The 22,834-nt window shown below is 38.3% G+C and overlaps 1 protein-coding gene across 1 annotated transcript in view; it reads left to right on the top strand.

Moving 5' to 3' along the window:
• The first annotated feature begins 15,194 nt into the window (after positions 1-15,194).
• Positions 15,195-22,834, top strand: part of TMEFF2 (transmembrane protein with EGF like and two follistatin like domains 2) — a 230,449-nt gene continuing 222,809 nt past the window's right edge. Inside the window, exons 1-2 of the mRNA XM_053665145.1 lie at positions 15,195-15,743; positions 18,061-18,170. Coding sequence (XP_053521120.1) covers positions 15,572-15,743; positions 18,061-18,170 — 282 coding nt within the window. The 5' untranslated portion in view covers positions 15,195-15,571. The remainder of the gene's footprint in view (positions 15,744-18,060; positions 18,171-22,834) is intronic.

Below are 22,834 nucleotides of genomic sequence, written 5' to 3'. Positions count from 1 at the left end.
ATCCTTCCTTAAAATTCATTGTATACTCAGCGGCCACAGTGATCATTTTAAAATATAAATCTAATCTGCTAGACTCTGAATTAAACGCTTGAAAACATTATACTTAGAAAGCCCAAGTCAAAAGCCATAACATGATGTCCAAGACTCTGCATGATCCATATAATTTAAATCTTGTTTACTGTCCAGAACTTATTCATTTATTTGACAGTTATGAGTACAATATATACTAGATATTGTTCTAGTTGATGGGGATGAAGAATTCCTGTTCTTGTAGAGCTTTCATTCTGATCAGATGAAGCTAAGTCAAACTCTTAACACCACCATTTAGCCCACCATCTTCTCTCTGGATTCCATCCCATTAATGCTATCCTGGATAAATCACCAGTAAACACGATGTTGAAAACTAAAGTGGCACATTTTTTAAAAGATTTTATTATTTTTTTCAGAGAGAGGAAGGGAGGGAGAAAAGAAGGGGAGTGAAACATTGATCAGCTGCCTGTCACTTGTGCCCCATCCAGGGACTGGCCCACAACCCAGGCATGTGCCCTGACAGGAATCAAACTGGTGACATTTTGTTCTGTGGGATGATGCCCAACCAACTGAGCCACAATGATTAGGGATCAAGTGGCACATTTTTAACCCTCATCTCACTTAGCATCTCCATAGTCAATGACAAACTGTCCACTCACTCACTGTCCCCCCCATGAACACTCGTGAGTCATGATTTTCCCCTACCTACATACAGTGACATCACCTTGATCTCTTATAACAATTAACCCTCAACTTTCCCTAAGCAGAAGGTGGAAAAAGGATGGGAGGGAGATGGTGGCACCAAGATACTCTAATATTTAAATAAATGAATAAAGAAAAGAATGAAGAGCTGCCTGAGACCCTAGATGAAATCCATTTATCATATACACTATGGGCAATAGACTGCCATGATATTCCATCATGAAAATTTTCAGACTTACTTACTTGTGTAATTACTTATTTAATATCTATCTTTTCCACTAAGCCCACTTCCCTGTTAAACCACTTATGACTGTCCATCCTGTTCCCTGCTGCACCCTCAGAGGTACCTTAGCATCTGACTCAGAGTAGACATGAAGATTGTGGAATAGATGAATATACCATCCTACCACATGTTTGGACACTAATCTATATACTTTTCAGTGTATAGTCATGTGACTCCGTGTACAACACCCAGGTAGTGAGAAAGATGTATTTAAGATATTGATTTAAAAATAAATCAGTATGTTAATGCTGGAGGAGGTCATCAAGAGTAAGAGTAAGTGCCACCAGTTGATCAGAGAGCTGGGTGCCAGCACCTGAAGGCTCATCACCACCTCCCCTGTCTTTGGAACAGACATTCTTCTCACCTTTCCATGTAGATGATATATGTGTCTGAACCTTATTAAGACCTCGGTGTAAACTTTTAGGATTCTGGTGGGCTAGTGTTTGGTCTATTCATCTTGAGTGCCCAAGAGAAGCCTTATATGTAAGTTCCCTTACTCAGTGAAAGCCGCCACCTAACTAATCTGGAGAGGTCTGTCTGTCTTTTCGGTCTTCCCTTGCCCCTCTAGTATGGCGGTATTTTCCTACTTCATTCAAGGAGCTCCTGAGGTTGCAACAAAAAACTGGAAATAAAAGCAATCCATAAATTATGGATAATCCAACAGAAACATAGTCTTTATTTTGATCAAAGATCATGGATAAGAGATTTAATATTCGTGTTATTTTATTATTCTAATAATGTTCTCTAATAAAACCCTAATCTAGCCTATAAAATGAAAACAGATAGTCATTTTAAATTTGCAACATAAGGGTATGTAGAAAAAAATGAGGCTGAAAGTTAAGAGAATGAAATACAAGGTTTCTGACTCTTGAAAACTAAATGCAAGATTAAAATGGTATTTTCACTTCCATCTTGTTGTAAAAGGTGTTCCTTTGCTTTATTTACTTTAATCTATCATAAATTCACTGGATATCTTCTAATGAATAATTTGAATCAAGAAAAAATGTACAGAGTAATTTACTAAGCAACAACTAGAGTGGACTCTTGCACTGTTTGCACACATTTTAGTAATGATCATCTAACTCTAGATTCTGAGATATCATTTATCCAGAGAGTCTCACAGAAATATTTTCAAAGTCATCATAATTTTAATAATGGTCTATGAATTTCTTTTAGTAACACTGATTTTTGCTAGAAAATGTATTTCTAAAAAGTATTGGACAATGAAAGAAATGGGACACTGGCTTCCATATATATATATATATATATAAAATCTTTTGTAAATTATACTGGAGTATATATATTTGAAATACAAATTTTTCTCTTAGCTAGGTTAGATTGACATATACACAGATACTGAAATGACCACAGATATCATAGACAAATATGTTTTTTGGTAATAAGTTGTTCATTCAACACAGTTTCATATATTTCCATTTTTCACTTTACTACCACTATTTCCCGATTTGAAACCTTATGCAATTTAATAATATACCTACATACAATGCCATCTAGTTCACCAATATGAAATCAGCCCCTTCAGTTGAAGTACTTGAAATGGCTCCTATTTTTAAAAATCAAAAAGTAGATCCATATAACAGGAAAAGAAAGTGAATCATGTCATTTGGAAATAAGTTATCATCTTTTCATACCAAATTGCTGTTTAAAAAATGGTTTGTATAATTTGGTGAGGCTATTTCCCCCGCAAATAATGAAAGATGACTCAGATGAAATAGTGTTTATCCTAAGGGCTATTAATGGGCATGGGTGAGGTCTTTGAATCTGCCGAAACTATGTGCAAAAATATTGTGGTCTAAGCATACAAATATTTTTCTGAAGAACTTTATCTATTAAATATTTCTCAATTATGTGATTCTCTAAAATATAGGTATCACTAATAGATAGAAAAGGAACCATAAGTCCACAGTAAAATAGGTCATGAAATTAATGAGATTTCAGGAGACTTTTGATACAGGCTGTCATTATAATGTTGAAATTGGGAAAACAAATTTAAGATTTATTCCGTGTTAGAATTAACATTATTTAGACTTTCATATGTTTAAAGCTCATGATAAGTTATTTTAAGATCAGGAATCTGTAACTGAAATAACTATAGGCGTGTCTACAGAAGTCAGATTTTAGAATGTTTGAGCTGATTGATTGCCTCTTCATGTGTACAATTTCAAAGGCATAAAAATGAGAAACCAAGTGCCTTAAATTTCTTTTAAATCTTCTCTGAAGTGAAATGGACTAAAAATAAGTAACATTTAAAAATTGAACTGAAATCCTAAGCTACCTGAAGATGACCTATGTCTCCAGACAGATAACTTAATGTTGCTTAAATGTGCATTTTCATGAAATGAAACTTTCTAATATGTTCATATATAATACAAATAAACATTATACACCAAGATGAGAGAATTTTGTTGTTATGTCAATAACAGCAGCATTGCCAACTCTTTGCCTTTCAATCAAATGACATTGGCAAGACAATATTTTATTAGAGAAGAACTTGTTAGAGAAATAGGTTATTGTATGGAATGTAAGTCTATTAATGCTGTAAATTTATCTTCACATATGTCATGTAAGATGCATTAGTGCCCATTAGATGCAGGTATAAGCTAAACATTAGTGGAGTTATTGTTGATATCTTTTCACCACAATATCCTCCCAGTTGTGTGTGCAATGCCTCTGAATAAAGCTTTCTTCTAAATGGTAGGCCTTTCTAAATAATATGCAATTAAGAAATGTGCTATTCTACTGCATTAAAGCACCAGCCAAATGCAGGTTATTAGCATCCACTTCCAGTACAACTCTGCAAGTGAGACAATGTGTGCAACAAGGAAGCAATCACTTACCATATAACGGTTAAAAAACCTGATATTTACAATCCATATAATCTATTTAGAAAAGCTTTCTTTCAGCTCTTTGTAGTTACCTTGACAACACACACACAAAAGATGAGTGCTCTTCAAGAACATTAAATCTTAGGTTAAAAAATTGGAACATTGGATAAATGTTTTAATATTAATAACTGTATCCCTAAAATGGAAATTAAAATGTTTATGTTGTAAGAATGATGAGGATTATTTAAACAGTTTTGTAGGAAGCAAGAGCTGTGCAAATATGATTAACATTAGTACTAATACATAATGAAACAGTTTAACTACTAAAAGTATATTTGGTCTTAAAACTCACACTGGCTTTTTCTACATTCACTAATGACATTTTGTTTCCTCACCTCTTCAAGGTATCATATATTACAGCTATTTTAAAAATACAAATCAATTACAAACTCCTACTTAAAATGTTTTTAAAAACTCCTAAATTATTGTTTATTGACTTAAGGGGAAAACCCAGGTAAAAATTTCAAAAACTGATGGATTATGAGGAAAATCCATTATTTTTTGCTTTAGACAAAGTGACTTAGTATGCTTAAAGTTTACAGATCCTATCTTCTAAGGTTTTCTACTTTTCTGGAATTCATTAGCCCATATCTATAAAATCGAAAGTCTCACATGTAAAGTGATTTGCAATATACTTAACCTTAGCATGGGTCCACCCACTTACATTTTATGTCTACTATGACCTTCAATTAGGAGTAATTTCTCAATATGAAGTGTCTGGGGCTAAGATGTCCCCAGTGATGGTTTCTGACTCAAGACTTCAGCAGCAAAAAATAAATCACGTAAACTTCTTTTGATATGTACACACTTGAGCAGGTGATAAATAGTGCCTTTCCTATAACCAGAGCCTTGCAGATCACAGATCTCATTTAATCCTCATATTGTAACTGCCAAGTTACATATCAAAAGATGATTGTGAGATGAGGTTCACATGGCTTCAAGGATCAGAGCCAGACTTGAAATCAGATTCCTAACACAAGTTTGGAGTCCTGGTCCTTCCCCCAGAACTGTTTGTGTGATGGCTAATTCACTGCCGATTGTTTCTGCAGGAGAAAAAGACCCATTTTTAAAGTTTGTATAACCCCCCCAAAATAAAGATTTAGCCTTATGAGAGGAAAGAGCTACTTTATTCTGTCTACACTGGTGTATCATGTTAAACACTATTCTTTGTATGTCTAACAAGTGCAACTATGATTCTATGATATAATTAAAATCCCTTGGAAAGAGTTCAAGACAAACCCACAGTCCATTGAATTTTACAGTACAGCAACCAATATTAAATTAGATTTCAGTGGCATCATTATATACTATAGCAGCTAATGGATTACATTTAACTTGTAAGAAATTATGTTCTAACTGCAACATTTGTGTGCGAGAATATCTGAATTAAATTGGTAAGGTATTTCTAGTATTTCCCATATTGTGCTCAGGTTAAATGCATTCCTCATTGAGAGTAGTTGAGAACCAAAAGGTAACTGCCTTTGTTTGTTAACTGCCTGTTTTTGTGCCCAAAAGTATACTTATGGTGTCATTGTGACCTTTTGTCTCTTTGTTGGCAGAGTGGGGTAGCTGTCTGCTGAGAAAATGGTATATCATGCATCACTGCTGCATGAATTTTAATTAGCAAATAAAATAAAATAAATGTTATAAATAAGGGCCTGAATAAATTATGAGACATTTTTAAATCAAAAGGATATACACATGCATACATATATAAATATATAAATATACAAAAATTTACATTTATATAGTCTTTTGATTTATTATATACATCACACATGTATATAAAGAATGGAAGATTGATATTTTATGGTGTTAATTGTCATGTGTAATATATATGCCTATAAACTTATTTACACATATATGTATATGTCATGTGTATGTGTAGAGAGAGAGAGAGACAGACAGACAGAGAGAATGGAGACAGAAAGACCCAAACATCACCTGCTGCCTACCTTTCACTCTTTGTTCACATCACTTGAGCATCTCACATTTCACATCCAGATAATTTTTATTTGTTTTATGGTCTGATGACTTGAGTGGTTGATCTGCTGATTTGAAGCAATGGGAAATGCCAAAGTACCAAAAAGTAAAGACACGATTATAGGCTAAGACCATGAATAAAAATCGCTGCCCACATGAGGCGCTGAGACTAACGATCACCCCTCAGGGGACACCTAGGGCAAGAAGTAGTGTCCACTGCTGAAGTGCTCCCTAATGTGCGCCCTAATGTGCTCTAAGCTGCACCTTCTCAGTACCAGCTTTTTATTCAAAAATAAGTCTTGCCTAATAAAATAGGTCTACACAGAACTCTCATGCTATTCCAAAGTGATTTATGACTTTGTCTGGAGCACTCTTTCTGGAGTGTTTTCCCCCTTTTTCTTTATTTTTTTTCCTCGATCCTTCCATACCCTCCAACCACCACCCCCACCAGCTGTCAACATGCTCTTCTGCTCTCCATCTATGAGTCTATCATTACTTTGCTTGTTAATTCATGCTGTTCACTAGATTCCATATATGAGTGAAATTGTGTGGTATTTGTCTTTCTCTGACTGCTTTATTTCACTTAACATAATGCTCTCCAAGTCCATCCATATTGTCACAAAGGGTGAAATTTCCTTCTTTTTTATGGCCAAATAGTTCTGGTGTGTAAATGTACCACAGCTTTCTTATCCACTCATCTACTGATGGATAGTTGGGCTGCTTCCAAATCTTGGCTATTGTAAATAACACTGCAATGAATAGGGGTGCACATACTCTTTCAAATTAGGATTTACAGTTTCCTTGGATAAATTTCCAGAAGTGGATTCACTAGGTCATAAGGCAGATCTATTTTAAATTTTTTGAGGATACTCCATACCATTTCCCCAATGGCTGCATCAGTTCTCATTCCCACCAACAGTGCAATAGGGTACCCTTTTCTCCATACCCTTGCCAACATTGATTGTTTGTTGATTTATTGATGGTAGCCATTCTAACAAGTATGAAGTTATAGCTCATCATAGTTTTAATTTGCATTTCTCTGTAGCTTTATCATTTTAATTTAATTTAGCATCATCTGCTGAATGCCAACTATGTATAAAGCATTTTGATACATCCTTAAGGTATACACAAAGAATAATCTCCCTGAGCTGAAATTAAAGATCTTTGCAACTTAATATTATTTGAATAATTATTGTATATGCAAAGAAAATCTTTATATACAAAAGTCAGACTATAAAAAGTAAAACGAAGAATTTATATAAACTAAAAAAAGAAACTAGTTGTACTGTTATTAAATAATTTGTTATGGAGACATCTCTTCTCTGTTTTAGATGTGCTAAAATTTAAAACATATACAATTGCCCTGGCTGCTGTGGCTCAGTTGTTTGAAGTGTTGTCCTGTAACCAAAACCTGGTTCGATTTCCAGTCTGGGCACATACCTGGGTTTTGGGTACAATGCCTAGACTGGTCACAGGGCAGGTGTGGTCCCCTGGTACAAGTGCAGAGGATCCCCAGTCTGCCCTGATCCTAGGTCCAGGTGCACAAGGGAGGCGACCAGTTGGTGCTTCGCTCTAACATTGATGTCACTCTCTCTCCCCCCATCTTTTCCTCTCTCTCTAAAAGCAATGAAAAAGATGTACTCAGGTGAGGATTAAAAAATAATAAAATGAAAAATAAAAATAAACTGTATATAATTTTAGAATAATATTGAAATAGTGTACAATAGACATCTAATGTAGCTAAATGCAATTTATAATCACACCTGAGATGGGGATGTTAGGATTGCACAGATAATTACAAGACAGGAGGAAGAAGAGTGAAAATAGCTAAACTAGAAAATAAATATTATCATACCACAGGAATATGAAATGAGTGTCTGCCTTAGCTCTCCAGATGACTTTCTATTTACAGATTTCAGTCCCTCCTGAAACCTGCCATCTTCTTCCAGAGCTGCACACCATATTCTCCTTACACCAGTCTAAGTTTCTTTGTTTTTCAAGTAACAAAAGCAAGTCTGGCCAAGACAAAACTGAGTCTCAGAGAAACAAAATAACTGGTCCATAGATACCCAGCTCATGGCAGGGTAAAAATTCCAACTCTTGTGCTCACAGACACCCGGTGTGTCTGGCAACTTCACCTTGTCGTTATATTGGAAGCTCTAATAATAACCAGTGAGTAGCTAAGAGTCCAGATTTACGTTGCAAAGCAAAGAGATGAATGGAGTGGTAGACACATGTCAATTAAATTTTCCTTAAAATCTTGCAAGTTATTCTATTTAAAAATTGTTTGCATGTTCAACAATGTTATACACAGCTTTTCAGAAAGCAGTGTTATCAGGCACCACCTGCATCTGGTCCTGTGTTACTATAGCTGTTAAAGAACTTGGAGTATTTAATTTAGATTTTACAAAAGATAATGTTGAGGAAACTTTTTAAGGTTGAAGGTGGTGGACCTGACATTTTAATCATCTTCCCAAAATGTTTGTGATGACAGGGGAAGTCACGTAGGAAAATAAAGTTGTGGAGTCATCACCCTGCCACGAGCTGGCTGTTAGGAGTTTCTGTGAAAGGAAAACTCAAGAGAGAATGATCAGCTCTCACATTCAACATGCTGAGACAATTTTTTAAAAGCCTCGCTTCTTTAAACTATTGTTATTAATGGTACGCTATGTGTAAATCCATTGTCATGGTTTATTGTTGTATTTTCTTGCTAAAAGAGATTTTGTGATCAAATAATATTGGAAAGTCTGAGTTCAACAAAGTTAAACAGGAGTTTAGTTTTATTTGATGGGTGTTGGTTTGATTTTGCTGCAGAGCTCCTCAGAGCTTTAAAATGCAAATGTGCATGTGAAGCTACAAGTGAGCTGAGGGGTAAAGCATTTCCCAAATTTATCTTTTGACAGAAGCCTTTCCCCTCCAATTTTTCTTTTTCTTTTGTTTTTTTTGGGGGGGTGGAGGATGAAGGGGGAGAGAAGAGAGAAAAACTTGGGTAGAAGGAGCAGCAAAATTGTTGAGAATGTTAGTTCTCAAGTGACCTGTCATGCCACTGACAAGTAACATGAGGACAAAAACAAAAAAAATCAGTGTCACAGGTAATGGAAAAAATGATTGAGGCTTATTGTAATAAATAAGTGAAATGCTAATAACACAAATTGTAAGAACTACTGTTACTAATACTTTTTAAAAAGCCAGAGAGTAGTCCAATTCTAATTTAGTTTAATAGAAGACCTGAGCAGCTAGCCGAAGATGAACATGAAAAGCAGTTTCTTCTCAAACTGATGGTTTGAGAAGCTTCTGGTTCTGATGGGGACAAAAAGAATTCCATATGAAAAAAATTTTCAACATCACTAGCCATCAGAGATATGCAAATTAAAATTACAATGAGATATCACCTCATTGTATCACTTGTCACAGTGGCCATCATTACTAAATCAACAAACCACAAGTGCTGACAAGGACAGAGAAAAGGGAACCCCGGTGCACTATTGGTGGGAATGCAGATTGGTGCAGCCACTGTGGAGAGCAGTATGGAATTTCCTCAGAAAACTAAAAGTGTAACTACCTTTTGACCCAGCAATTCCACTGCTGGGAGTGTACCCTAAGAATCCCAAAACACCAATTCAAAAGAATTTTTGCACCACTCTATGCACAGCAGTGCTATTTACAGTGACCAAGATTTGGGAACCCCGTAAGTGCCCATAGGTAGATGAGTAGATTAAAAAATGGTTGTACATTTACACAATGGAGTACAATGCAGCAGAAGAAAAGAAGGAATCCATACCGTTTGCAACAGCATGGGTGAAACTGGAGAATATTGTGAAATAGTCAGTTGGTGAAAGATACATACCATACAATCTCACTTATAAGAGGAATCTAATGAACAAAATAAACTAACGAACAAAATAGAACCAGAAGCATGGGAACATGGAGCAGACTCACAGCTGTAAGAGGGGAGGAGGAAATGGGAGACTCTTTGAAAGATGGTGAAGGGATTAGTCAAAGAACATATATGAAGGACCCAGGGACATGGACAACCAAATGGGGATTGACTACAGAAGTAGAGGGTGGGCTCAGTGGAGGGGAGAGAAAAGGAAAAAATTGGAACAACTGTAAAAGCATAAACAATAAAGCACCAAAAATAAATAAATTAAAAAAAAAGAGAAAAAGTTTTAAACTAAGCCCTAAAATAATGTTGTGATTAAATTAAATATCAATTGTCAAACTACTGGCAAACATTAACTGCTGCATATTGTTTTGGTTAAATATCTTAATCAAAGAGACCTGTTGTGTGATGTTTATTTTAGAAGTTATAAGTGAAAAAATCACTCTTATTACCTGCTGAAACTTGAATAATTTGGATAAGGAGGAGACACCCACTCATTCACCTTCCCCTTAGCAGTGGCTACGAACAACAATAGATGCCTTACAATCACCAGGGAAACGTTAAGGAATATACCAGTGCCTCCGCCTCACCTCCAGAGATCCCTAGTTTGCAATGGAGACTCTACATCAGTATCTTTTATTTCCCCATCAGTATCTCTACATTAGTCAAAGATACTGACTCTATATCAGTATCTTTCATTCATAACATATAAATATAATATATACTCATGACAGGGGACCACTGCTCTAAGAGGAAATAAACTGTTTCTCCAGGAATGAAATTACAAATCTAAACATAAACTATTAAAAATAATTAAGGGCATAGGAATCCATAAGTCATAAGAAAACTTTTACATTATAAAATTATTTTTTAAACCATTATTTATTATTTGTGCATCAGAAGTTGGAAAAATAATTAATTTAATTACTCACTTAAAAAAAGCAACCAGCCCTGGCTGGTGTAGCTCAGTTAATTGAGCGCGGGCCTGTGAACCATGCGATCCAGGTTCGATTCCCAGTCAGGGCACATGACTGGGTTGCAGGCCAGTTCCCAGTGGGGGACACATGAGAGACAACCACACATTGATGTTTCTCTCCCTCTCTTTCTCCTTCCCTTCCCCTCTCTCTGAAAATAAATAAATAAATAAATAAATAAATAAATAAATAAATGCAACCAGAAATGAAGATGAGTCCCCTGGAACATTGTCAATGGCATATGATCTACAAATGAAACACTTAATGTTCTAGTATATTTATTAGTTACCAATAAAATAGTCATTTAATATTAACAAATTATAAATAAAAAGTAAGGAAATAAATATTTGTAATATTATTATTCATCTAACTACCTACCTATTTATCTGACATGAAAATATCTATCTCTCTGTCTGAGATAGAGTAGAAATTAAGGGGCAACATGTTATGATATTGTGTTAGATATGAATATGATAGCATACTTCATTATCAGTAATCAACATATTGTGTATATATTTAACATTACAGACACATGACTTGGTATCTTTAATTACTTTTTATTATATGTGAGTATGAATACACATATATTCATATATTTATTCATTCATTTATATAGGCATTTTTCTTAAGACCATCAAAATTAAATAATACATTATATTTCCCTTAATCTTCAGATAAACCATAGAAGGTAGGTATCACCATTATCCACATTTTACAAATGAGGAAACCTTTTACAAACACCAAGTCAGACAAATTAGAAGCTTAATTCATATTGGTGAATGTATGAGTACAAGAATTCAATTCCTAATGGTAGGTAGACAGGTGTATACACTGAATATAAGTCTTTATCCTTCCTTAGAAACCTCTCTGACAAAAGTTCCATGAAAACTGAGCAAGAATCCAGATATACTTTAACTTATCATGTAGGAATATCTTAGTTCTAAAGGATGATTCTGAAATATAGATTCCATGGTCCAACCCCAGACTTCTGAATTTGAATTCCTAGTAGTGAAATCTAGAATTTGTCTATTTAAAAAAAAAGGCCCCTCAAGTAGTGAATACTAATTCCAAGTATGAAACATTAAGTTCCATTGCTCATGGCTGATACTTGGTGAGTTCTGGACTTTGGGTGCTACTGGTATTCCATACCGAGGGCAGGCAAGAGGCTGCATGAGCAGAGGAGATGTGTTCCAGCCACAGTTTCCTCTCTCAGCAGACAAGAAGCTCCAGGCCTGAGTCGCCACTTTATGCTCCACTTCCTAATGAATCCCTTTCCGTGTGCAAACATCTTTTTAACTTTTCTGGAAAAAAAGACTCTGCTATTTCTACCTAATAGTATCACAATTTTATTTTTCTTCCTCTGAGTCCATTCTAGAGGGTGTAAGACATAAATAAACTGTTTTAACTCAGGAATAGTGGAAACAAATATTCTGTACAATTTTAATGAGCAATTTTGCAAATTCATGATATGATGGTGTGGTATTACTAGTAATCATAGAAACACCCAATGCAAAGTACAATCAATAGACCTTGTTTTAAATTTAATTCTAATAAATAATATGATTGGATCCTGTTAGGGGAAAAGTGGAAGTATTAATCCAATCACTGATCTAGTCCTCATTGCTATAAAATTTAATGCCTATCTATTTCCTTTGTACTAATGATGAGGCTAAATAATACATATGTATTTTATTTACATGTTCAATAATACTATGGCCTGTTCGGTGAATGATGTTCTTCTGCCACTTGGTGGTGCTTGCCAGTTTCAGAATCTGTTTCTTGGTGGCACTGTAACACTAAGTACAAAGTAAGCTGAACCAAATCACAGCATTCCTATTGGAAATGCTTTGCTTCCAACTGCTTAATAATTTAAAGAACCTCTGTGGAAGCAACTGCATTTGTTAACCAGTCACAACTGATAATTAACTCCTTTGGAGTTTTAAGTTACTTTGGGCAAAATGTCTTAGGAAGAGTATATCTACTAGAAAGCATGCCAAAAATTTACTTAAGAGAGAATTCAATAACAGTTTTACTCTGCTAAGAGGTTCTGTAAAATTCAACTTATATAGCCAAGCACTGATATTCTAGCAGGTCCTGCTTCATTATTACAATGACTGCGTAAACACTTTTTAAAGACTTTGCCTTTCGTTCCATGCCTGACTTATTTTCAGAAGCCTGATTAGTTAGCACACCAGCCTTGCCATGGAAGATGACATGTTCTCCCTCTGACTGGGGAGTTGTTAAACCTGGATGTACATTAATCGTATATTTATGTCGCTGTCTCTGCTGAAAGGGGGCAGCAGCAAAAGACATCTCTAATTCCCTTTTTTTTTTTTACAGTGTCGGCCGGCAGCTCTGTCTAATGGGCATTTCGTTTCCTTAAAGAATTTAGCTGCACTGTCTAGATGCCGATTTTCTGATGCCTTCAACGTCTGGTCAGATTGATCTGTTTTAATGGAGTCTTCGTCAGTGAGGAGCGAGATGCCACCGACTAGAATGCTGGGATCAGCTGCTTAATTGTCAGGAGCGAGAGACACTGAGATTCAGAAATCTTTGGAAGTGGGCGGGGGTGTGGTGGGGGCAACCTCCCAGTGGAGGCGAGTATGTAAGATAAGGGAGTGGGTTTCACACGGGGGGGGGATGAGATTTCTTTGAGGCACTGAGGTGCTGCGTGATCACATCTCTCCAAGGAGAAGTTAAAATACAAGGAAATGGGAGGAGGAGGATGGAGGTTAAAGTACTTTAAAAGATAGCTCCGGTACAGGGTACAGTTTTGTTGTTGTTGTTTGTGTTTTTTTATTTGTTTTGTTTTTCAGGTTGTGCCTGTAAACGATGCTAGTCCCTGTTTTCAAAGTGTGTTGGTGCCTCTTGTAAGTGATTGGTGATGGACGCAAATTGCCCATGAGATGTTACCAAACAATGCTCTTCTAAATTCAGGTGACACAGGAGAGGGAGAATGGCGAGTATTAAAAAGAGAGAGGAAAAAAGGAAGAGATGGGGGTTCAGGGAAGAAGGAAGGGAGGAAAGGAAAAGGAAGGTGGGAGAGACAACTAGCGAGGGAGGTTGCAGGGACAGAAAAAAAAATATCCTGAATCATTGAAGGATCTCACATTAAACATTGAACAATCACGTAGAAAAGAAAACTCATCCAAAACACTAACACTGCAATAACTACCAGGGTCGAGAGAGAAAGATGTTCCTTTCCATCCGTGTCCCAGGAAGCTGCGGGTCCCGTTACTAAGGACTAAAATACCATTAGTCTAAAGAGTGTGTCTAACTGCGTGAAGAATGCAGCAGGCAGAAGGCGGGTCCCGCTACGCCGTTTGCCCAGCGCCGGCAGGAGCAAAAGAAAGAAAAGCGCAGAACGAGACACTCCAGTCGAGTTAGACCTTCTCTCCTTGCCCAGGTCGCGGCGACCCGGCGGAGACCAGCGCAAAGTGCCCAGGGCCACTCCCCGCGCCGCTCTTCTCAGGCGCCGCTTCCCGGAGAACGCGCCCGGCAACCCACCCGCTGCTGATGCAGAGGAGTCTTCTCTTCCTTTCTCTGACCACTTGCCCCGACCAAATCTGACCTTCTAAACACATTCGCCCGCACCTCCCAGATAGCAACACAAATAGGCTGCCGGCCAGAGACGAGCGTGGGATGGGGAGAGGTCTTCAAACCTTCTGCTCCTGGAGCTGAGTCGGGACTGCAGGGGGCCAGGGAGGGCAGAAGAGAGAAAAGGAAGAGGAGAGAGCCTGGAAGACTGGTTGAGCCAGCTTGGTGAGCAGTCTCGGGGTCTCATGCTCCTGTGGGAACTGCTGCAGCTTCCAGGCCGGCCAAAGCTGTTCTCACACCACCACCTTTCACCGTCCCCAGCTCCCTGCTTCTCTCTAGAGAACTGTCCCTGGGCTCTCCGCGGTATTCGCAGCCCGTATCCATTTACAGGCAGGCGGCGCGCTCCCGCACACTGGTGGGCCCGGCGCCAACAGGACGCCCTCTTCTCTGCGCCCGCTTCCCCCTCTCTGCCCTGCTGCTACCGTTCCTCTGCCACCTCCGCCCTCACCAGCTCCAGCTCTGAAAGATGCCACCCAGCCGCAGCCGGGGGTCACGCACGGAATCGGGGCGCTTACAGCAAAGCCCGCTCTCAGTAGGGGGCAGAGAGTGAAAGGGCAGGTGGTACACTATACAGGTGTGGGGTTAGCCCACCCAGAAGCTTGCGCTTTTTACTTGAGCCCTCCCCTTCTAGCCCCACGCGGGCCAGCGCCTGGCGAGCTAGCCCATCTGTGGCATCCGCCGTCGCCTCCTCCTTGCACCTCCTCGCCGACCCCTCCCTCCCGGGACCTGCATCCGGCTCCACCAATCAGCGGCCTTCTGCCGCTTCCCACGTGATCTCGGGCGGGCTAAGGACCTGCTGCTTCCCAAACGCCAGAGGGATGCGGGCAGCAGAACGCGAGAGGCGACTGCTTGGCTGCGGGGCGTTTTGACTTTTCCTCCACCCTGCCACCTAGAGCTCCTCTCCCCTGTCCCTGGACTCCTGCTCCCGGGGCTTCCCAGAGCCCTTCTCTTATGGCAGGAGCTCCCCAGGTCTCTGGCGTAGGTTCTCAGCCAACGACCCTCTCACTGCAGGAGCTGAGCCGGGTCACTGGATGTTGCTGAAACTCTTGAGATCATGCACGGGTTTGGCTGCTGTTTCGCTGTCAGGTGCCACTGCCACCGCCGCTGCTTCGGCTGCCGCCGTCCGCGGGATGCTCAGTAGCCCGCTGCCGGGCCCCAACGATAGTGTGTTCTTTGGAAGCCGTTTGCTGCTGCAGAGTTGCGCGAACTAGTCATGGTGCTGTGGGAGTCCCCGCGGCAGTGCAGCAGCTGGACACTTTGCGAGGGCTTTTGCTGGCTGCTACTGCTGCCCATCATGCTACTCATTGTAACCCGCCCGGTGAAGCTTGCGGCTTTCCCTACCTCCTTAAGTGACTGCCAAACACCTACCGGCTGGAACTGCTCTGGTAAGTCTAGAACCCCAACCTCCGAATCCTTAACCCCGCAGAGAAAACGCGCGGTTTCAGCACAGACCAGCTTAACCCACTGCGTCTCCCTAGCCCCTCAACTCCTACTGCCCCAAACCCCAGGGACACTAACCTCCACCCGAAGGAACACAGAGAACTGTTCCAGGCCGCTAGGGAAGGCTGGGGTGCCGGAGGGGCCTGGGATGAGCAGGAAGTGCAGGTGTAGGAATCTTTGCACCCTTGCACTTAAATTAGAACGGCGACGATTTTAAGAAATATTAAACGGGATGCCTTTGTGGACTCACTGAAAAGAGCATCAGTCCTTGGGGAACCACTAAAACAAAATCTTTAGCATCATTAAAGAAAAAAGTCTAGCTAGAATGAGCTAGAGATAACTTTATGAGAAAGAATGACCAAGAAAGCAATAAATCAAATGGTGACTGCAGGGGAAACACTGGTTCCTGGCAAAAGGGCACTAGTCCGGGTCACGCAGATTCGAAAGGAGCTTGATTTCACGAGATTCAATCCCAACCTTCTCTCTCTCTCTCTTCCTCTCTCCCTCCCTTTCTCTCCTTGGCTGCAAAAGACATTGTTTTGGCAGCCCACAGATGCCTCTCTCTTGCCTCCGAGAGCTCCTAGATGGTGGAGGGAAGTTGAAAAACAATCATTCCTGGGTCTCCCAGGCCAGGGTGGGCATGACCAAGGCTAACCAGGCTCACGGGCAACCATGCGGAGAACCGTACCGACTCCTTGGGCGCTGACTCCTCCATTTCTGAGCAGACTTCCTAGGAATGAATCAGGCTCTCTTCCTTCTCGCTTGGGTCCCTTCAGAGTCTGAACGCCAGAGCTTGGCAGGCTTTGCTTTGCGGAAACCTCCTAATGAAATACGGCCCGCGGATGGAAGTTGCTGCTCTCTGAGCTGGCTTCACATTTCAGTATGACAGCCCTTAGTACACCAGGAGGGATTGTGGTGTGATTTCACTGGCATTTTAAACTCCATTAACAGGCGTTGGTATTGTTCCCTAGGTGTGATATGTTCTGGTTTTAGCTACTGTGTATGTGATTTTTCATCTTCTCTAAATATGATCCTTCCGTAGTTAAATCTGGCTGTAAATAAAGGGTTTTTCAAAGGATGTATGTGAGCCGAAGTGTATGTAACTTTGGAGAAAACGTAATAACCAACTGTAACTTATAGGATGAAAGAATATGTAGTCCTGGGTTGTTAGTGATATAAATTCCATGAGGAAAAACGCATACATCATTGTAGTTTGTGCTTTTTAAGTACAAGTTAAGTTTTGCAACCCTATTAGATTTGGGTCAATAGATTGCCTTTGTCCTGTTTTTAACAATTTCTAAATTTGGCATTTTTATAAAGTTCAACATGTTTTCTTTAACTTACTTGTGGTTCACATGTGCATTATGTTATTTCAGAAAGACAAATTTCCACTTAGCAGGTGCCTAATCACTTTTCAAGTACTTTATCAGGGGAATATTCATCAACCTGTAAAATCAATTATTTGAAATGTTGATAGCTTTGTAGTCCATATGACTAGTTTGCTTCATCCCTAATTGTAGTATTGGTTTAGGTCATAACTAACTTAAATGTGAAACTGAGGTTGGCAGTGAAAAAAATCATTATTAGCCAGATATCTTAAAGGGGTCTGCAGAAACTAAAGAGAATGAACTGGTTTTCCAGGCTGGATGTCAAGAACTTGGCACCCCCACGCCCCCACCCCTGTTAACTTAGAGGTGATCAATCTCCATTTGAGCCAGACAGACCATCACAGAAAACACCGTGCCTGTTTATCTTTATTATTGGGGCTTTGTTTCCTCTTTGTCTGGAGAAATTCCAAATAAGAGATTGTTTCAGGCCATAAACCAAAAAAAAAAAAAAGATTAAAGATACAGAAATGGTTAAAAGGCATTCAGGGACCATCATCAGTTCTTTAAATAAAATATGGAGAGTGGAGGTCATAAACTATAGTCCACTTAATGAGGACAAAATACGGAAGCTAGGAAGTAAACATTGAACATTCATTCAGCATTGCCACTATTAACCCAAGCTAAAGTAAAATAGCGCTATCAAAAAAAAAAGGATATTAAGAGAGAATTGACTAGAAAGGAGCTGCTGAAAAAAAACAAATATTGATTACTTAACAAGATTTTTTTAGGTTATCCATAGAGTGACCTTGCAATACATATGTGGTTGTCAAAATTAAAATTTGGGGTAATTCTTTTAAAGTTTCAAGATATCACTATTTTTTTCTTAAAGTCTATAACATTTTTAAATGACTGGGCTCTTTTCTTTCAATTTGAGGTTATGATGACAGAGAAAATGATCTCTTCCTCTGTGACACCAACACCTGTAAATTTGATGGGGAATGTTTAAGAATTGGAGACACTGTGACTTGCGTCTGTCAGTTCAAGGTAAGAAGTTTGGTATTTGCACCTTCTAATTCACTAAGGAGACTACAAAGCAAGGATCTCTCTTTACAACCCATCACTTGGCAATTTATAGCTATGCAAGCTAAAAGGAAAGCTGGCACCTAGCAAAGCACTGGTGAGAGAGCCCAGTGATGTCAAGAAGGCACAGTTCTGTGGGAGAAGTGCCTATGACACAGTTATAAATGCCATAGAGGTACAAAGGTTCAGGTTGCTCCTCTGGTGTGTCAAAGGAAAATTATATTTCTGTATTTCTTTTAGCATGCATTTTATAAGCCAACTACTGAGGCTAATAGTCAGTAACCAGTGAATAAGAAGTGTGGATTCGTAGTTTTGCTCATTTTGGTTGGGACTATCATCTTTTGATCATATTGTTCTCTTTTAATGGTCTTGGATTTTATTATCTTGGCAATCTGGTTAAGTTTTTAAATGAACTCCTTCTTGATGTGACTTCAAAACTACTGTGCTAGTTTTAGAAAACCATGGAGTTTGCTCATGTGTGTCAATGCTTCGTAGGTGCCATATTCAATTAACACTGGATCTCCCAGGAATCCAAAAGAGCACGAAGAGCCACAAGTGATTTCATAAACATAAGAAAGATGTACTTTGGCTCATGTTAAAAAATAAATAAAAATAAAAAGAGAGAAAGAGATTGTAGCAATGTTATCATCAAAACGATTATTAGTAACTATTGAAAAATAAAACTCTTGCCCTGGCTGGTATAGCTCAGTGGATTGAGCGTGGGCCTGTGAACCAAACAACCGCGGTTCGATTCCCAGTCAGGGCACATGTCTGGGTTGCAGGCCAGTTCCTAGCAGGAAACTCATGAGAGGCAACCACACATTGACATTTCTCTTCCTCTCTCCTTCCCTTCCCCTCTAAGGATAAATAAGTAAAATCTTTAATAAAATAGAACTCTTAATGTCATTATCATAGTCATCATCTAACAAATGTTTTCTACCAGGTAAATTACAAACCTTCATTTCTCTCAAAATGTTTATGTAATCATATATACCTTCAAATATCATTGATGTTATACTAATGTCTTATATTCATCTTTGAGTGTTAGTGAATTATTTCAATACACATGAGTTCTAACATAAAGTTCTGTGCATAAACAAACTATGTGGGATCAGTGGAAACTTTTCTAAGATTGTAAGCAAAACTAAAAAAATTGAAAGTATATAGAGCAAATAAAAACATTAAAGTCAAATTCAGGTTTAAATATTTATTATGGTGTATAACATTTAGATGATTGATGAAGTTTAAATATTTTAGATCAAATTCAATCTTTCTATGAGACAATTAAGAAAATTTACAATTAAATACACTTTGGCTTATAGATAAGCTAAAAGCTTCTTGGACAGTACTTTTTTTCTTTCTAAAAAAAGCAGTAAAACTGATACTTATAAAACATACTACCTCCTGGTGGGTAAGTATTGCTATGACCATACTGTAATATCTTAGATAATTCTGTAGTATTACAAACATATACTTGCATATTTAATGTGCATGTGACCCCAACCCGTAAGGCCTCCAGCTACATCGACAATGTAATTATGGCTTTCAATGAACTGCAGTAGGGACTGCACAAGAGAGCTAGAGCGTGAGAACTCTCCAATTCATTCTTTCCCCAAATGTTAACCAAGAGAAAAATATAGTTGGGTGATTCATTAGTTAACGGCCCACGGGATTTTGTGGATTTCTTCTGCTTTCAGTGTGTGATTTCTATAAAGTTTTCTTATTTTTATAACCAAGGGTAGATGTAAGAAGTGAGCTCATAAACAGTGTAAAATAGATCAAGAAAAATATTTCTCAAATGGGGAGCCATAATTCTAACAAGATTGCACAAAGAAAAACAAAGAATTCACAAATTTCTACATGAATGCATGCTACTAAAAGGAAATGTATAATTTTATTTTTAAAGAAATGGTACTCAATTTTCAGGTTCCACAAAGGATTTTGGTAAAACTTTTATCAACAAACTTTTAAGAACAAATATATTGGTGTTTTTCATGCATTGGTCAAACCGTTAAATTTGTCATTTAGTTAAATAATTGTTGAGTGGGATAGTTTAGGTGGTGGGCAATAACTACAAGTTTAAATCAGAAACTAATATGTAAATTTTCTTTTCCTAATGCTCGTAACATTTTAAGTTTGTTACATTACTGCTGCTATCAGCTTGTGCTTTACAATCGTTTTCAGTGTGTCAGGGGAAAAGGAAACATTTCTCTGGTGGAAAAACTAGACTCTGCCCAGCCATGAACTGGAGTGGCTGAATTAAGTTGACGATCAAAGAAAATGTCCAAGTTGTACCAAAACTAATAGACAAGCTGTTTTTGGTCAAGAGTATCTAGAATCAGTCCTTCCCAATACTTTTCAATTAATTTGTTGGGGTTTTTTTAATTCCCAGTATCTGATGAAAAGAGAGATATCCTGAAAATCTATTTTTCTGTGTGCTATTCTGAAAGACATGAGGTTATAATTCTTTCATTCAAATAAGATACACACTATGATCTTTTTGGCTGAGAGAGAAACTTCAAAGGTAAATGAACGTGTGTGTTTATAACCTATAATGTTTTCCAATTTGGATTATTGTTGAAGCATTAAAGTAATCATAGAGTTTCCTTTACCTCTTTTAGATGATTTAAAATAAATGTATTCTACCCTTCAAACATATTACTGTAGTCCCTCATGTCCTCGTGAAACTGCAACTGGTGGTAGCACTAAACCCTACACATTGCTATGCCTTTTCCCACATATACCTACGTATGGCAGTTGGATTTATAGATTAAGCACAGTAAGAGATTAACAACAATAAATGTAAATTACATTGATGTGTTTTCTTTCACACATGAAATATCTTACTGTGCTGTATTCACCTTTCACATAAAGGAAGCACTTTATGGCCACTCTTTGTCATCTCTGAATTGCCAACGTCACTACTCTTGAACTTTGGGGTCATTATTAAGGAACATAAGAGTGATTTGGACACAAGCATCATGGCATCTCAACATCTGATCTGATAACCAGGACAATACTAAGTGACTGACAGGCAGGGAGCATGTACGGCATGGAGATGCTGGACACGGGTGATTTCCATCCCAGGGGGATGGAGCAGGTTGGCCTGAGATTTTATCACACTATTTAGAAAAATACACAGTTGAAAAGTAATGAATTGTTTATTTCAGGAATTTTCAATTTCATATTTTTGAACTAACGTTAACTGCAGGTAACTGAAGCCATGAATAAGGAGGGACTGCTGGGTCGCATTTACTTCTCACAACTGAGTGAAATAGTTATTTTCTCTTTTTAAAGATGAGGAAGTTAAGGGCTATAAATACAAATAACTTACCACTGAGTGGTGATCCTAAAGCAAGAACTGAGGTCCTTTGACACCAAATCTGTTTTTTTCCAAGACATGATATATGCAAATAAAAACATCAGTAGCAACTACAAAAGTACAAATTTATTGTGGAGAACTTTTAATATCAAAAGTAATTCAACTAATCATAGGTGATGATATGAGTTTCAGAAATGGATTTCAATTTCATATATCCTACATTCCTATCTACATTGAATGCTGGTCAAGTTGGTAAATCATTTGCGGGTATGAAAATTTAGAACCAGTTGATGGATGGATAAGTGAACAGATAGATGGATGGATAGATATAGAGATGGATGAACAGGAAGATGGATGAAAGGAGAAAAGAAAGAAGGAAAAAAGGAAGCAAGAGAGGAGGGAAGCAAAGAAGACATATAGTTTTCATATATTGCACTGGTCATATAATTATCAATTCTCACATAATTTTAAAAATATGATGAAGCCTTATGTATTTTGAGTATTACTTTATTCAAACATTAAATATGTTTTTAATTATTTTATTGTTGTTCAATTACAGTTGCCTGCATTTACTCCCCACTACTCGCCCCAACCCCAGCCACACCCGCCTCCCTCCCTTGCTTCCATGCCCCCCATCGGTTTTGTCCGTGTGTCCTTTGTAGTTGTTCCGGAAAACCTATTTAATAAGCCATCTTTAGATCTGCAGTTTTCCTATGTGCTAGGACTTCGCCTAACAAATTTCCCAGAATTATTGTCACAAAACAGTGAACATTATTTTGTTCAAGCATTTGCAACTGGACATGGCTTAGTGGTATCAGCTCATCTCTGCTCCCTCGGGCATTAGCTGAAGTGAGGCAGGGACCTCACAGGTTTGGTTCTATACTTATCTCAGAGTCCTCACTCTTATGTCTGACTGTTGGCTGGGAACTTTGGCCCTTTTCCATGTGCATCTAACTGTGTGGGCTAGTTTGGGCTTCCTCACAGCACAGTGACTTTCAGACAGGCATCCAGAGAGACAGAAAGAGCCAGGTAGAAGCTGTATCTTGTGACAACCTAGTCTCTAGTCTCAGAAGTGACAGAGATGCTTTCCCCCTAGTCATAAAACTGCCCACTCTTAAAACCATAAAAATGTTTCCATATTAGGAAATGTAGTCACAGAGAAGTTAAAGATACCTATGGAATGATCAAAGGGTTGGGACATATGTGGATTTGGGGTTTTTTAATTATTTATTTAATTGTTGTTCAAGTACAGCTTTCTGTCTTTTACTTCCATCCCAGCACTCCCCCCCCCCATATGTGGGTATTT

Source organism: Artibeus jamaicensis, unplaced genomic scaffold, assembly GCF_021234435.1.
Source record: "Artibeus jamaicensis isolate MK-2021 breed Jamaican fruit bat unplaced genomic scaffold, CSHL_Jam_final contig_391, whole genome shotgun sequence".
Classification (NCBI taxonomy): domain Eukaryota; kingdom Metazoa; phylum Chordata; class Mammalia; order Chiroptera; family Phyllostomidae; genus Artibeus; species Artibeus jamaicensis.
This window is presented reverse-complemented; position numbering and strand designations above follow the sequence as displayed.